This window comes from Falco biarmicus, chromosome 8 (genome assembly GCF_023638135.1).
Source record: "Falco biarmicus isolate bFalBia1 chromosome 8, bFalBia1.pri, whole genome shotgun sequence".
Lineage (NCBI taxonomy): Eukaryota > Metazoa > Chordata > Aves > Falconiformes > Falconidae > Falco > Falco biarmicus.
Window position 1 is genome coordinate 394,557 of NC_079295.1, and position 17,690 is coordinate 412,246.

Here is a 17,690-nt window from a genome sequence, read left to right on the forward strand (position 1 = left end):
TATATGCCTCTGTCACATATTGGAGCTTTTCTGGGCTGAAGAGTCCTGGTCTGCACAGTCTTCCTTCACATGGAAGATACTCCATACCCCTGATCTTTGCTGTTCTCCTATGAGCTTTTTCCCACTCTGTCTTTATGAGATGAGGCAAATAAAGCAACACATTTAATAACTGGGTGTTGCGACGGAGGGAAGACACAGTCGCTCAATATGAGTGATCAGCAGACTTCGTTTATTGTCCCTTACAGTCACCTTTTATGCCTTGTTATAATTAGCTCATATATATTACAAAAGTTAAGCTCATTATTGGTTAGTTGCCTAAATACCAAGCCCGCCCCTTGTTTCTCTTCTGCAGTTATCTGTTCCCACCTGCAACATTCTTTTCCCACCAAAATCTTCCTGTTACTGTGTAACAAGGACAGCCAAAGACAGTGTATTTTGCTTTACTTCAGATAAGCTGAGAGCGATGCGCATTTTTGTCCAGCCAGCTGGACTATGTCTATGTGACCCTTTTCAGCTAGCCAGTTATCCACAACTGGGTGCAAAATACATCTAAACAGTTTCTCAGTTTTGTTAGCAGCTTCTGCAGTCCTTGACAGTTGCTCCATCCTGAATAACTTCATATTATTTGTAAAGATCGATACCTCATCTGTCATTGATACCTACTCCTAAGTTGCTCGTGAAGGCGAAAAACAGCCTTCTGACCATTTACTGAACGTTTACCCTTATCTTCTGTTCCCTGTCTTTTACCCAGTTATTTAACCATGCAACTGCCTTCCTCCTTATAATGTCTGAATTTCCTTAAGAGCCTTTGGTGAAGGACCTTGCCAAAAGCCTTCTGGAAAACCAGCAGTCAAGCCCCTATTAATATGCTTGTCAACTCCTAGAACCTGCAGGTTGGCGAAACAAGACTGCTCATCACAAAAGCCACACGAGTCTGGCTCAGTATCTATATAATGGTCCAAATCTGCATTAGATACAAATTAAATTTCTAATACAAAACCAAAAAGTCCCAGACATTTGATGTGCGGAAGGAAGAAGACAGAAACAGGGCAGTCAGTAATACTGTTGGAGAAGAGTGCTTCAGCAGAGATGGTGAAAAATTACGGAGGATTAAGAAATATTTCAGAGGGAAATAGAAGTAGCAGTGATGAAATTTAACTTGGAGTAAGTAAACACACATTAGCCTAAAATAATCCCATACTTCAATTACTGAGCACAATTACTGTGCTCTAAGTAGGCAGAACCTCTCCATAGGAGCAAACATAAATAGCAATATCGATTTCTGCCCAGCCTCCACCAGAAGTTAACAATACAGATAACGTATTTTTTAAATGAGCAGAGGAAAATCAAACATATGACATCTTTATATTCTTCAATGCTACTGTTGTATTTGAAATTATTTGCTAAAGCAAAGATTTTAAGACAAAGGGACTAGCTGAAATGGTAGCAGGAAAAATAAGCTTTAGAGGTCCTTTTACTGTAATATTTAGCAGTGTCAATGGAGAGAAAGAAAAGGAAAGATGCAGCGTGTTTTACAGTTATTGGGAAATATATTTAACATGTGTAAGTAAACTGTGGGATTCACCGCTGCAGGAGGCAAAATATCTGTGATGACCTTGAATGATTAAATGACACATCCCAAAATATTGTGAAGGAAATCACATGGGCAAGGCCACAAACAGGAGTCAGAAAAAGATATTCCACATTAATCTGTAATATTAGAGAACTGACTAACAACAATAGGAATTATTGGTCCTTGAGGAACTTTTCACTGGATGGATCAGAACATGGTGTGTGTGGGGTGATTTTCCTTTTGAAAATTGCAAAGTAATAAATATGAAATGTAAAAAAATTTCTATTTTTCAAATGCTAACTTAATCCCCCCTAAATTATAGAAGCAGCTAAGCCAAGCAATGTGTGATCAGCCAGCTAGCTGTCTGCAATATTTATGGGTGTCATGGGAATAACGGTAAATGTCAGAACTGAATGTATGCTGTCATGGCCACTAATGCAAAGTCACAGCAACTTAATTCTTCCGGTCTTGTTAGTGATACAAGGCTTAAAATGGTTTTAAATGCATTGGGAGAGTTCTTCGTTAAAAACCTTATGAATGTCCAAATGCTGGCATGTTTAAAAGATTTTTGGAATAACGTATCATGCTAAACTGTCTGAGAATGGCTATGCATCATTGTAAGTATCAGCCTGGCTTATTCATCTCCCAGACACTGTGAATTTGGACAATGAAGCCAAATCCAGAATTCTCATTTTGTTGTACCTGCCCTGACTTCAGTGGAGGACCTTCCTGAGCATGATCACAGCATTAACTGAATACAGGAAATTAAGAACACATTCTGCGTGATGGTGAACGCCTTAACTTGGATTGATTTCAGAGGAAATTAACTTTAGGAAGAGCTAAGAATCCTCTAGGGATGACCTCTTTAAAAAAACCAACCACCAAACCAACCACGACCCCCCAGCCCCCGAAATACAAAATCAGACAAAATTCCTGACAATATGTATGTAGAAGTCCTGATTTGGTCATTCTACAACCTTGGCGAAGAGTGAGCTACCAACTCTTCCTTGAAGATGATCATACTCTGATCTCATAGCCATTGATACATGAGAGTTTCAAAGATGTGTAAAGAGAGCAATGAATTTCACTGCAACAATGATGTAGCCAGGAGATAGCTTTTAAGGACCAGATTATATGAGCATGTAACAAAGCCACTGACTTCCCTATTGTCATATTTTGTTTGCCATTTTACATATAGTCATATTACAATAACGGTAATTTTTCATTTCTGTGATTGATTTGTGAGGAACAAAACTTTGGGTTTATCTTGCCTGAGGTAGTTCAGATACTTACCCACCTGGATCTGAAATATCTATGCTCTTACGATCCAGCCACTTGTCCTACATCTTGGGAACACTTCAAAATTTTTCCAAATTATTTCAAAAAAGATGATCTGTGTGAATGGATAATTACAAGAGACAGCCATGTAAGGCTTGTCCTACCCTTAAAACTTTTTGTATCAGAAGATGCTTATCTAGCCAAACTGCTTTGCAACTCAGGCTGACCAGAGCACACCCGTTGCTACCGTAGCTCAGCTGACAGATAGTCTCTTTATGAAGCTGCATTAGCTTGGTGGATTAGGACCACCAACTAAATTCCTGCGCTCTGCACCCCAAAATCATGGTAGTAGTGCATGAATTTTTGGGAGCATGAATTTATAGAGCACTCGTCTTGATAAACATCAAAGTCATCAACCCTCTTTCCTCCACAGACAATGGAGCCCTATGCTGGGAGCCCTCACCAGCATCTTCTGGTTCTCAAATGCTGAATTAGGGGGGCTGCCTGTCCTTGGAGCGAGTGTGCCCTGGGCTTGGGGGGTGTCACCTCAGTACCCTTCCTGTCCCCACCCCCACACCCGCAGACTGCTCACCCATCAGACCCCAATTCACAGCACAGAAGGGTGCTGTCTGCATCCTGCTGACCCCACACCAGGGAACAGCAGGGAGTGAAATGAAACCGGTTTTATAGAGGGTGCAATTAAAGGAAGCAAGAAGTTCATCATCCCCCTTTAACAGGTGGTGAGTTTAGGTAAGCTGCTCTGATGACAGAACTGCTGTGCAGTTGGATAGCCACAGAGTTCTGAACTTTGTGGAAGATAGGTCTTTGGTTTACATTTTGGTCACAAAGGATTTTTCTTCCCACTGACATAGAGTCCTTGCCCTGACATACAGCAGACAAGCTAACAATAACATTTTTGTTCAGCTCTGCCGAATCAGTTTGCAAAATGTATAATTTACATCGTTAAGTTGGTAGGGTTTTTTTGTACTATATATATGTATAAGCAAGAGAAATGTAGAAAACTAGGAGGTTATTACAAAAGGTTGGAATGGAGGTTAAGTACTGGCAGAAGAGGATTATGAATTTCTGGCAAAGGCCCACCTTCTCGTCTGTACAATGGACAGATCTCTGGTGTCCCGCAGCAGGGAAGGAGAAAGAAAGCTAGCTGCAGAGAAAGGCACAGCTGTGAGAGAGGCACACACCAGAGAGTAACTGCCATGGTACATGGCAAATAGGGGCGTGCGGGCTAACAGCAATTTGAGTTCACATGGGTGAAAAAGAAGGAAAGCACTGGGTTCATATGTCAATGATACAAATTAGTAATAAGCTATTTGTTCTTGCAGCTCCCATCACCTTTGGCTAATAACAATCTTTGACGATTTAAGTAACAATTTAAAGTCCTCAGGACCAAATTTAACCCACTGACCAAGAAGTGGCAAATGAATCCACTCTTGTGGCTGAAGTCAAGAATGGCCAGTGGTACGAAAGGGACCGCTGTTTCTTTGTGTTAGTTTTAGGGAATCATGCTCTGCATTTCAGTTATGGACTACGTATTGCTGGCTCTGCCCTGAGTTACGGATGATACACTAAAAACCTCACCTGTCCCACCATCAGGTAGTCATGGTCTTCTGGCACTCTTGCTGCACAAGGAGAGAGAAACCCAAATTCATTTCACTGAAGTAATGCAAAAGACAACCTCAGGAATGCCAAGAAGAATTTATTGTGAAATGGACATTTTTCTGGATTTTTCAGATTTGCTTTACTTAAGTTTTAGCTGTTTACACTGAGCAACATAATTCTTAATAAGTTATTACCGAGGGGAAAAAAATTGCAAAGCGTCTTGGGAAGATGACAGCATGAGCTTACTAGAATCGTAGACCATTAATTCCTTGGGTAAAGCAGCATCCTTCTGTGGTGCTGGATTTCAGCTTTGATGACAACATTGACAAAATTTCTGCTTCTGGTTTAATTTGAAGTGTGAAACTCTGTTAAGCAACCCCACCCAAACATCATTTTCCTCACTTCAGCTATGCAGAAGAGCAGAGGGATTTTGCTTTCAGTTTAAAAATAGGAACAGTTTCCCATCAGTTTATTCAATTTTGTTCCCTTTCTGGAACTTACTGCGCTTTTACTTGCCTTGGTGGTTAGGGGCTGTGCTGTAAACCAAAGCAATAAGGACGACTTTAGTTAAAGAAGAGGTTTGGTTTTGTACCTTCTTGCTAAGAAATCTTACGACAACTCCAAGATAATGTATTTTGAGGTCACAAAACACACAGGTGCTCAGTCTTCTCACTACTGTCTTGCTTTGAGGGCAGCCAAGACAGAGGAATGTCGTTTTCTTCTGCCACTGCTGGTGACCTGTGGGCAAGATGCAAGCAGAGAGAGAGATCACCGCACTCTTCCTTCCCTGGCTCCCTGCTCTTCTTTGCCTGTTGGTTCATAGCAGATTCCTGTTCTGCAGCGGTAAGGATGGTTCTGCTGGTTCCTGCAGTCTGCCTGCAGTCACAGCTGACAGCACAAGGCTGAGAAGAGGGCAGATCTGCACCAGTGCAGCTCAGGCACCGCCTCAGAGCTGTGCCAGCGCACAGTGCAAGCACTCGCAGTGACAAAGGTGCCGCTTTAAGAGTTCTAGTCTTTGTGAATGTAGCTAATCTTGTTCTTTTTTCCTCTCTCTTTTCTTCACACACACGCACCCCCCCACACCCTCCCTTAGCCAAGTAACATTGTGGTACCCAAAACATCCTGTGGCAATTAGTTCCCCGGTTTCCCTGTGATTAAGTACCTGATTTGATTTCTCCTGTTTGAAATCCTCCATGAGTCGTGCTTGCCTCCTTTACACTAACTACAACTTTACTACCTATATTTTTATATAACTGCCCCTCTGAAGATTCCTTCTTCAGTATTTCCTTCCGCTGAAGCTAGTTCTTACCCTCGCTGCTGATTTTCTCTGCCCCATTTTAACTCCACTTGATCTGTTCTGGCGTGGGGATCAGAACTGCACAGGTCTGGGGGGTTTTGGGGCAAATGTGACACAATTCCCGATTTGTTCCGTGTTCCTCTGCACTCCTTATAAATTCGCTTTTCCTTTTGTGAACTGCCAGTGGTTTTTAAGCCGACACTTTTGCTCTGCCGGCTGCATTCCTCCCGGAGGGGTACGCACCAGCCCGGGGTGCCCCCGGCACATGGAGCAGCTCCCGAGCCCCCGCCGCCCGCGCCCCTCTCCGTCCCCGCCGCCCGCACCCCGCGGCAGCCGCGGCGCCCGGGCAGGTCCGGCTGCTCAGCAGAACCCGCCCCCGCCCCGCCCCGCCCCTCCCTGGGATTCGATGTTGTGTCACGTGGCCCTGCGGCCCCGCCCCCTTTCCCGCGCGCGGTCCCGGGGCGCCGGGCAGCCATGGCGGGGTGCGGGGTCGCGGAGCGCGTGTTCCCCGCTCTGCCCCGCCTGCAGCCGCTTTCCACGGCCCGGCGCCCACCCGCGCCGTGGTTCAAGGACGTCCAGGCTGCCCCCGGGACGGCTGTGGGCTGGCAGCGGGGCCGCCCCGAGCGGCAGCTTTCGGCCCCGGGCCTCAGCCGCCCGGTCGCTCACGGAAGCTACGGCAGATGCTGGTGGCAGCGGAGCTGAGGGGCCGGCGGGGTGAGGGGACCGGCGGGGCGGAGGGGGTGGCCGAGGGGACCGGCGGGGCGGAGGGGGATGGCGGGGCGGAGGGGGATGGCGGGGCTGAGGGACATGGCCCGGCTGAGGGGACATGGGGAGCTGAGGGGGATGGCGGGGCTGAGGGGGAGCTTGAGGGGGATGGCGGGGCTGAGGGGGAGCTTGAGGGGGATGGCGGGGCTGAGGGGGAGCTGGGGGGGGGCGGGGCAGAGGGGGAGCTGAGGGGGATGGCGGGGCTGAGGGGGAGCTGGGGGGGATGGCGGGGCTGAGGGGGAGCTGAGGGGGATGGCGGGGCTGAGGGGGAGCTGAGGGGGATGGCGGGGCTGAGGGGGAGCTGAGGGGGATGGCGGGGCTGAGGGGGGGCTGAGGGGGATGGCGGGGCTGAGGGGGAGCTGGGGGGGATGGCGGGGCTGAGGGGGAGCTGAGGGGATGGCGGGGCTGAGGGGGGGCTGAGGGGATGGCGGGGCTGAGGGGGGGCTGAGGGGATGGCGGGGCTGAGGGGGAGCTGAGGGGATGGCGGGGCTGAGGGGGGGCTGAGGGGGGGGGCCGGGCTGAGGGGGGGCCGGGCTGCGGCCGTGCCGTGCCGAGGGACCGGGGCGCTGCGCGGACCAGCGCCGCGGCGGGGCTGAGGGCCGGGGGCCGCGCGCGGCGGGCAGCGCCTCGCAGGCGGGGCACGGAAGCGGAGGCCGCGCGGGCGGCGGTTGAGCGCGCGGCGGTTGGTGCCACCTACCGACACGGACGCGTCGCAGCAGCCCGTCCCCGTCGGTGCCGACACCTTCCCCGCCAGGCTGTGGCGGCTGGTCAACAGCCCGCGCTGCCGCTCCGTTCGCTGGGGTGCCTCCGGCCAGGGGCTGGTCATCAACCAGCCGCTCTGTGAGTGCGAGCTGCTGGGCGCCGGGCCGGCCGTCGCCGCGCAGCCGGGTGGCCGTGGGGCAGCGGCAGCCGCCGGTTTCTTCAAGACCAAGAACTTCAGCAGCTTCATCCGGCAGCTCAGTCTCTATGGCTTCCGCAAGGTGGGGATGTTGCCGGGGAGCAGTGTGGTGGGGCCCGGGCCTGGGCCGGGCCCAGAGGGTGGACAAGGCAACGGTGGCAACTGCACCGGGCCCCTGCATCGCTTCCGCAGCCCCCACTTTCGCCGCGACCGCCCCGACCTCCTCGTCCACCTGAAGCGCCTGACGAAGGGCAGCAAGGCGAAGATGGCAGCGGGCCTGGATGTGACCAGCCGCCCACCCAACCGCTTCCAGCGCTTGCCTGGCACGCCACTGAACGGGCAGCCGCTGCCTCCGCCCTCGACGCTCAGCAGGCCTGGTGAGTCAGAGTGGGCCATGTGGGGCCTTGGTGGGTTTTTGAGAAGCGCTGGGTGGCATGGGATTTGAAAATCAACGCTCTCCTGAGGGAGAAGGGTTACCTGTCCTTGCCGGTGGCATCTCAGTTCAGCTGGTGTAGGGAAGCTGTTGTTGTTTATGCAGGTAGATCTGCTGCCAGTAAGCATGAGTAGCATGGTTCACATGTATTTCAGGCTGCCTGTAGACTACAGTACAGTCTCCATTGCGTGCTACACTAAGAACACCCTTGCTCGATCTCTGTGGAGCTGGCACAGCTCTACCAGATGAACGTTGCTGCTTCTTGCCCGTCAGTAAGGATGCCCATCAGTAGGGATGCTTAATATGCTGTCATTACATGTGTGTGAAGCAGTGAGTCGTGTGAAGTGATAACTAGAGCATCCTGTTAGTTTTGTGCAAAGGAGACGAGACCTGGTAGTAAGATTTTTGTCAGTTGTCTCCTGAAAAAGAATTCACAAGCTACGTAGTTTTTAAAACTGATTGAATGAGTAGGTGAGAGCTAATTAGAAAATAATACTGCTGAAAAGCCCTAGAACGTGTTTTCTTTCTTTCTAACCCTCTTTGAGAGGATCTGAGTTTTCCCAAGACAAGTGTGAGCCCTCAGGATTATTCCACAAATTTTGTATCGGCCCTAAAGCTTTGTAGTTGGTGCTGTGTAAGGAAGATGTGAATATCTTGCTTTGCAGTGCTCTTGGGCTGCTGCCAGAAGAGCACTCCGGCTTCCCATTCCCTTGGTGGCGTGTTAACTGTCATCTTCCTTGCAGCTGATACAGCAACGTGTTGGTTCAGCGCAGTGATCGGAGAAGACTTTAATAGCCTGGCTGGCTCTTGGACCCGAGTGATGCACCCCATGGGTGCAGAGCTGTAAGGCGCGGTGTAGGAGGAGCGGCAGGACTGTGCGACCAGGAGAAGGGGAGAAGCAGTTGACGGTACTGCTGTCTGCAGCACCGGCTGGCCTTTAGAGCAGAGTAGGGTATCCCCATACTCTTAGTTACTGTGTCAGGGTAGGAACTGTCATCTAATTCAAGTGGTGTTTTCCGTGATGTGTGTGGAACTGCACGTGCAATACCAAGAAGACAAAATGAAGCATCTGAGAAGGGATGGAACTTATTTCAGTAGGGAGGCTAGGAAACATTTAAACTAATGATTTGATGTTAACCTTGTTAAGGCGAAGATGAGTCATTGCAGACTTCAGTGACGTGGTTTGTCTGATGTAATGCAGACCATTGGTAAAGGAAATTATGAGAAAGAGATGACTTTCATTTTTTGTCCTCTGTTTTTATGGCTGCAGTTTCAGAGTTTTTGCTCTAGGAGTCTCATTTTCTAGAAAGACAGAACAAGGAAAACATTGGGGTTTCTATGCAGTCAAGTTCTGACAGGCTGACAATGCACTGTGCGCTCTGTACTGACTGTTTAGGGGCACGTCTGTTCCCAGTGTCTTGCAGGGTGTAACGCTCTGTTAAACATTCAGGAACAATTCCTGGACAGCAACTGGAGGTTGGTAACTTGGCATCCCGTGGTGTCTTGTTTACGTGTTAGAACTAGATAATCTTCATGTCCCTATCCAAAGGTAAAATATAAACAAAAGAATTTTCATACCCCTGTTCCTTCTCTGTTTATAAATGGTGAAAGTACTGAACAGGAAATAAACGGTCCTATACATTAAGTCTTAGCAAATCTTCAGGGTCAGCTGGTATTTGTTTAGTGATTCTTAATGGTTAAATGTGAACTTGCAGAATAATGACTGTATGTTACTGATTTCATCAGAGGAGTGCAAGAGGTAAATGTGAGGCTATTTTTAAAAAAAGTCCTTTTGGGTGAGAATTGGAAACTACAGGTCTGAGAAAGCCTGGCTTCTAGATAAACCCTATTGACGTGAACCATCCTGAAACTTGTAATTCTCATGGCTAAATGCAATCCTGCAGGGGAGTCACAAATGCAGTAGTTCTTGCAGAAATCAATGAGCACAGGCGTTTGCGGTGTTACTGTCAGTGTTTCCACAAAGTCACCAAAACAGAAATTGAGCTGTCATGGTATAAAAGCAAATACCATTTCATGAAACAGTAACTGTCTGAGAGAGGAAACTATAAAATAATAGAGAAGAATAAAAGGACTGTCTAAGAAATAACAAAATGGCAAAGACTGGGATATTTTAGTCTGCACTGAACTAGTTGAGCTGAGAAAAAATTGGCTTTGAAATTTTTTTCTTGACCAAATAAATGACTTGTCATAAAGTACTTGCAAAGTCCATTGGAGGATTTTGACGTTGCCCTTCCCTTAGCCGTTTGTGAGCTGTCAGTAGTGGAGTTTGGTCAAATCTTGCTTTATGATGTCCCTTTTTTAGAATGTATTGTCTGATTTAACACACCGTACTTTCAAAATTGCTTTTGTTTGGTTTAGTAAGTTACTACACATTTTGATTTATAGCACATTTCTAAATATGGGTAACTCGTTACTGCCAGTTTAAGGAGATTGAATGCTACGCAGACACCTCTGGGTTGGCGCTTCACTCGTGTGCCACACAGCAGTTAGTGCATGCTCGGGTCTAAGAGTACAGTCTCCTTTCTGGATTAAGTACGCTGGAGCAAAGGTAGTCTTCCCAAATCATGTTGTAGAGCCTTGGCTCCTCATATTGCCTTTCTTTGCCTGTGAAAACTCCTTTCCTTAACACTTGTTTCGCTTTATTTTGTACCCACTGCAGGACTGCTGACTGTAGGACAGTTTCATCAACTTTACGGTCAAGGTGTTTTCCCTCCTTACTCCTACATGGCAACCTCGTGCCAAGCCCCCAGCACTTTACCAGCACAAAGATTAGATCCGACTCCAGTCCCTTCCACTTGGATCCAGCAGGGACCACTTGGGTTGCTGCCAGGGCAAGGGGCTTCCCCAGCTTTTCCAGATAAAGGGGCTGCCTTTCCTGTACTCCAGACACTTCCAACGGGAGCCACGTACACCCTCCAGCCTGTGGCTTCTCTTCCGCCACTTCAGCAAGGGACTCAAAGCGTTGCCGCATCCATTGCAAATTGCAGCAGCTCTGCATCTTCAGTGCCGTACTCACAAGCCTGCTATCCAACAGGTATGAAAAAAAATTTCTGCATTTTCTTTTCAAAAATAGATTTTAAAGTGAGACTTTCCAATATTTTTCTACAATACTCCGCCATGTGTATATCTCAAGTGAGAATTAGAAAGTGTCAAGTCTAAAAGGAAGATGGACCTAAAGCAAAAGGAGTTTCTGTTTGGTATTCGTGCCCTTCCTCCAGATTTTGTGTGTCCCCTGGTGATTTTCTGGATAGCCTTTCTGTTGAGGTGAAAGGGCGAGGAGAAGAATATTTGTCCAATACTAGTCGGTGTGAGGCTAACTTTCATTTTTGTTTTTTTAATTAAGCAAAACTTGGACAATGATATTAAAGCACTGAGACCTTGTTAAGAAGTAGTATCCTAGGCCTTGGTCTCATGTTTTTCCAGGTTAAGGTTTTAAACTCAAAGATCAGTCAAAAGTATTGTGCAGAACAGGGGTCCTCAAACTTTATAAACAGGGGGCCGGCACGCGGATTAGATGGCAGGAAGTCATCTGCGTCTGCTTGGTTTCCCCCTCCAACCCCCGGCGCGGGTGGGGGTGGTGTGGGTGTTCTGTAAATAGGGGGGGCTGGATTGAGGACCCTGGGGGGCCATATCCGGCCCGTGGGCCGTAGTTTGAGGACTCCTGGTGTAGAATATTTCATTCTGCTCATACTATTTTTGTATCTACATTTTTTTTCTTGCTTAGCTTCTTTATGTTGTATTTTTTTATGCACTGAAAACTAGAAAGTACAAAAGTCTTGGCTCCTTTCTTTTTTCTAAATTATTTCTGCCACAATTGTCAGTCTCACTTAATCACTCAATTGCAAAGTAAATCGGTCTCACTGAAGTGTTTTTATTCTTCAGAAGAGGAGTTGAAGCAAATTACTGTTCTTTTCCTTGCCCTTACCTTGAATGGGAAAAATCACATGATAGGGTATTTTCTGGGGAGTGGTGGTGTATTTGTTGTGGGTTTGTGGTGTTTTTTTTTAGTTTCCCTAAAACTTCTGAAATTCAGAACAGTGACTCTTTCCTTGAACAAACTAAAGCTCAGTTGTTATTCTTTCCTTCTGCCTGCTCCTCCTTTGGCAGCCGCACCTTCACAAAGACAGCTATCTATCCCTGTTTAGAAATCCTACACAGTGAAATCATTACATCTTTTGTGCATGTCTTCTGAGACCTCTGCTGAGAACATTTCGGACAATAATCAACAGTTTCTGTAACGTCATTTTTGTCAAGGAAGGGTTCTGAGGAGCTGGGCATTTCTTGTAGACACACTTAAATGTTTAAGAGACAGGCAACTTCTGCCACGTGCTCCTTGCCTTGTGCTCCTTATGCAAAGATTTCTGTGGTGGCCAGAGTGTGGAGCCTGCCTTACCAGCTGCTAACTATCAAGTCTTCTCCCAGGAGCAGGTGTCCTGAGAGTCATAGAATGGTTTGGGTTGGAAGGGACCTTAAAGATCAGCAAGTTCCCACCCCCCTGCCATGGGCAGGGACACCTTCTATTAGACCAGGTAGCTCCAAGCCTCATCCAGAATACTTGCTTAATTAAGGTGGGAGGTGGGAGGTGGTCCCCGCTTTGCGTTTCTATTGGTTACAGAGCATAGGCTGAAACTCATCATGATGAATTGTAGTTGTCTCTGTCTCAGCTAAGGCCCCAGCCCTCTCCCGTAGTCAAGGGAAGGAAAGGGGCGTCTCGGGTGCGATTTCACGTAGCTCGGTTTAGAGTTTGTCTTGGGGTAAGATTACTGGTGTCCTGGAAGTGCCTGTTTTGAAGTACTGCCTGTAGGGGAGCTGAGGGAGACCAGCGTAGATTTAGACATGAATATGGAGATCTCTCTCACTGGATGACGCTCGTTGCTTTAAGTTTAAAGGATAACTTGGCTATGTTGCTCAGGTAGAACCTTCTGGGGTGGGAGGTGGGTGTGAGAACGCAGTGAAAACATACCAAATTTTGCAAGGTGTAATCAAAACTAAAATACAGAAACTTAGGGAATCTGAGGCGTTTGAAACCTCCAGTGAATTAATTAGCGTTTCTGAGAGTGTAAGTGACATTTCACTGGAGTATGATAAATCTTTTAATTTTCACTGTCACTCTAGGACTGTCTCAGCGGTTTTACTTCTGTGCCTGTGTATCTCTTAATCTCTCCGCTATCCTTTCTTCTATATATTATAACATACAGAATGCTGAAAGCGTGTTTCTTCAAATGTCCACATGAAAAAGTCTGGTTTCCTTCATCATGAAAGCACAGCAGCAAGATTAGTTTGTTTGGAAAGTGATAGTTAACCTTAAGATATGTATTTAGTAAGTGAGAGAACTAAAGAATGTATGTTCAATCTTATTCTTGACTCTCTTCATTTCACTTTTGAAGTCCCATTAAATGAAATCAAAGTAGAACTTTGTCAAAAGATTTCTTTTTGTGTGTATTCAAACTTGTTTGTTAACTTCCGTGACAAAAAGATTTCCCTGGTTTTTCATTATGATTCTTATTGAAAAGTCAGTAACATAAAATACGCTCATCTAAGTCTTTTTTTCCCCACTAGCCTTAGACCATAATTAGTTTAAGGATTTAGTTCTGTTTACTTTCAACTATCTGCAAAACCTTTGACAGTAGTAGAATCGCGTCAAAGAAATGCGTTGAAGCTTTATTATCCGAGAGTGTCTAATAATGAAAAATCAGTCATGGAGAGCATGTGAGAAATATTAGTTATTGGTGCCACCTGACAGTGCAAGTCCAGTCGCGCCTTTTGAATGCATCTGTGGCTGTAGGGTTCATTTACCTATGAAGACCTTTCTGGTGAGTGGTAGTTTAGGAGTAGTCATGATATTCTTCGGAATGATACACTCTTGGTTAAGATAATTCATTTTCTTTGTAAGTCTTAAAATTCACATGGTCACAAGTGTGTATGAACACCTAGGCTCAGCTATGTGAATACGCTTTCTGTGGTGTATTGTGACAAGAAACTCAAGCAGCCAAATCAGAGAGGTGATACTAAGACACAAAAGACTCTGATTATGAGGTTTCTGCATGTATGTGTGTGTGTTACCAATTTTACAATATATATTTTTAATACATCTATACATATCTTAAATATTTTTAAGGTTAAGAAATTGGTCTTAAAATGACTTGGGAGGTAACAATAAATTTCTGGAATGTCGTTTACTGTGTGATTATTGAAATGTTTAATCAAAGTAAGCAATAGAACTGCACACCAGACACAAGTTCCGGCAGTCTGATAGCTGTGTTTGAATTCTTGCAGCCACACCGCAGAGTTGTTCAGCAGCAGCCCACACAGATCCTCTGGCTGGCTGTGCTGGTCCTACTGCTTCAGCGTGCACCCACGACAGCTTTCTCCAGGTGAGCGTAGCCTACTGAAAGGAGGTGAAAGAGAAGGAGACTGTATGAATGAACTGCAGGTTTATACACTTGTGAAATTAAGGATATAAATTTGAAAACTGATCTGCTTGATGAAGTGAAAGTGATGTGGTTTACAAATACCTATTTCAAAGAACCACTGAATGTTAAACGGGTAGTTTTGTAATTCAGGTTAGGTTTCAGGGTAGCAGCATAGTGGGTGTCCTCATCAGTGGAGTGTTTTTGCTTGACTTCACCAGAATCGCTTTTAGTTAATGAGCCTGCATTTGTATTTGAAGAATGTTCTTGCCTGGACAAAAAGAGATTCTTTAATATTATGAAAATACTGAGAAGCAGCTCCACTTCTTTGTCCCGGACAGCTTCCTGCAGTCCTGAGTTTGATTTGATGAACGAGGAAAACTAAGGTGACTTTGTGGAATGGGCCCCACCTCGGAGATCTCTTATTAAAGATAACTCCAGTACTTCTTGTAAATGCTTTATGTAATTTTAGTGGAAACTGCGCCTTATTTGGAGGGCCTGGCTTATCAGATATCAGAAGATCTGAAGTAAAAATGCAAGAGCTTCCTTTTCTATTACAGCATAACGCATATACTTTTTTCCCCCTCACAGAGGACAAGCGAAGCAAGTTATGCTTATGCGTGTTGAAAAAGGGTTGACCTACCCAAGCTTGATCATCCAGTTTCCTGTCTTGCAAATATCAACCTTTCTCTTTTATTCGTGACTTCTTTTAAAAAATAAGCTTATCCAAGATGGGCAGGTTATGGCCAGGGTAACACGTTAGTGTAAGGCTATAAATAGCCAACAGCCAGTCATGCCGTCGATATTGTAGTATTTATTTTTCGCACAGTGCATCTTTGTCCTCTCACTTCCATTGTGAGCTGCTTTTTTCATCCAGGACATGAGGATCCATCTGAGCGATGGGCAGTCACAATTAAATAGCTTATCTCGGAAGGCCGAGATCCATGGGATAGTAAATCATTTCAAAGGAGTTGTCAGAGGTGGTGTTGTGGCTAGATTGAAGGATAATATACAGTGTCCAAAGGGTCTAGTAAAAATCAGTTGTTTGGAGAAGCAAGTCCATGGGCGGCATGTGGAGTCAGAAGAGCTTTCGGCCACTTGCTAGTGGTTGCTTTGTTTCCTGGAAACCCCCAGCAAAAAGCTGCCGAGCATCTGGGCAGACAGAAGGCCAAAGGCAAGCAGTGCCCTGTATCAGTTCCACCAGGTCAGTAACCGGCTGTCTCTGAGCAGGGTAACACAGCTATCGTACCGCGTGGATCAACGGGACTTCTTGAGATTTCCGAGTCTTAGCATAGCCTAGGTCATTTCTCCTGGAACGTGGTGACAGGCTGTGCAGGTGGTACAGAAGACAGCAGTTTGCCTGCGGTTCTTGCTGAGCTGTGGGGAATAATCAGTTTGCCTTTTGTGTGTTCTGGGGCATATACTTCCCCAAACTTCTGCTGGGGGATGTGGCAAGCTGCAGTACTGAGCATCCTGCCCGGCTGGTGTACTGATCATCCATCAGTAACCACTTGCACAAATCCTCAAAAGCGGTAAAATTTATCAGCCCTGGCTGACTAAGCATTTTTATTGTTCTTCACAAAAAATAGAACTATTGCATGGTATATTTCCTATCGTTCCACTCGATACCTTCTACCAGTTGCAGGAATTCAGTGCGATGCTGTTGAAGTGTGGTTTGCGGGGCGTTTTAGGCTGTTTGGTCACGCTGTGTGCTGCTAGGTAGGAGTGGCAAAGCCTATATGAAACTGCTGGACCAGTCCCGAAGACAGCGAACCGTATCGGCACACTAGTAGTCAGCAAGCTGGTTACCAGCCCCGTTTCTGTTGGATCCAGACGGTGCTTTGTGGTCTCAGAAGGAAAAGCGGGCACTCTTGGACAAGGAAGCCTAACCTTGTGCTGTTCTTACTGGGTCTTGCAGAGAGCATCACTTTTAAGTTTAGGAGAGATTTAAGACAGGTGGAGTTTCTGGGTCTTGGGGGCCAGCTGCTGGGCTTGTACAGTACGCACCTGAGCTGCTGAAAGTGTTAGGTGACCCTGCCTGGAACATGGGCAGACCAGGCCGGTAACTAACTGGTTGGTTGGCTGCAGTTTGCTCTCCAGGAAAAGCTACAGAGAATTACTGCATGGAATGGCAAGGGGACATAGGTGGTTATACCCAGACATGGTGGCTGATGATGGTGTATCTCACCAGGTTTCTGAAATCGGGGTTTCAGAGGTTTGTATTACACTCTCATCACGGCTGGTTACAAAACAGGGAGCTCAGGTACAACTTCTTACCCATTTTTTCATTTGGGTTCTCTTAAGTGGGGTTTGGATTAGTGTGATGAATCAGTATCCTTGGGTAGGAATGAGTCTTTTGAGAGACCTCCTGCTATCTTCTGCAACAGCAGTGCTGGCAGCTCACAACCATTAGCTCAATACTTCCCCGCTGCTTTATCATAGATGTGAACTGAGGCTACATATGGGATTTCAGCGATTTTTTTTTTTTTTTTTTTTTCCCTGCCCCCACCTCGTTTTGTTTTTTTTTTAATAGCAGCCCTGCCGTTTGATTATTGCTATTACCATGGTTATTAAGCTGTCGGTATTTCCTTGTGGAACTGAAGCAAGAGGTAACGGGAAATGGAAGAAATAAACGTGCAAGAAAAAAGAACAACTTTCTGACCTTAAAAGCAGTCCTAAGTAGTTTGCTTTTATTTGTAATAAGGAATGATAATCAGCCATGTTATTTCAAAAAGAAATCAAGTCTGAACTAATTCCGATTGCCCAAGCACTCAAGCCAGATTTGTGTAGTCCTAGCGGTCCCTGAAAAGGTGTGGTTGTGCTTTAATTCCTGCACACGCTACGCTAATCTTGTAAGTGAAATGCCCGTCTTCTCTTTCACCACTTCTGCTAAGTTAGACCATTTTTCCTCTTGAGCTTGAATGACCAGCAAGCTATTAGTCTTTCAGGCCCTGACTTCTCAATCTTTTATCGGTTTTCCTTGTTTCATTGCTGCCTCCCCCCATCCTTCTCCAGGTGAACTAAAAGGATTTAAATTGTAGCTTTGTGTGGCCCCTTTCTCCTGTTGGAAATACACACGAGATCCTGTAGTGCATCCAAGAGGACAATATGTGCTATAACAGCTTCAAGCTGAGGTCCCCTAAGAAGAGGCAGAAAAAGCTTCAGTATGGGTGGGTTGGTTGGTTGGTTGGTTTTTGGCAGGGATGATCTTATTCCTGGATGGTTTGGTAATCCAGATCTTACTTAGAATCCTGACTACTTATGACACTAAACAAGCAATGCAACAGAAATGAAACACCTTATTAACATTTTAAAAAAATAGAACTGAAAAAAAAATCAAATGAGAGGAATAATGTTTGAACCTATCTCATAAAAACATAAAGGTGGCTTAGCCT

At 46.0% G+C, this 17,690-nt stretch overlaps 1 protein-coding gene across 1 annotated transcript in view; it reads left to right on the plus strand.

Annotated features, from left to right (window-relative positions):
- The first annotated feature begins 6,242 nt into the window (after positions 1–6,242).
- LOC130153711 (heat shock factor protein 5-like) overlaps positions 6,243–17,690 on the plus strand; it is a 28,281-nt gene continuing 16,833 nt past the window's right edge. The window contains exons 1-4 of the mRNA XM_056348956.1: positions 6,243–6,454; positions 7,135–7,808; positions 10,545–10,919; positions 14,162–14,259. Coding sequence (XP_056204931.1) covers positions 6,243–6,454; positions 7,135–7,808; positions 10,545–10,919; positions 14,162–14,259 — 1,359 coding nt within the window. The remainder of the gene's footprint in view (positions 6,455–7,134; positions 7,809–10,544; positions 10,920–14,161; positions 14,260–17,690) is intronic.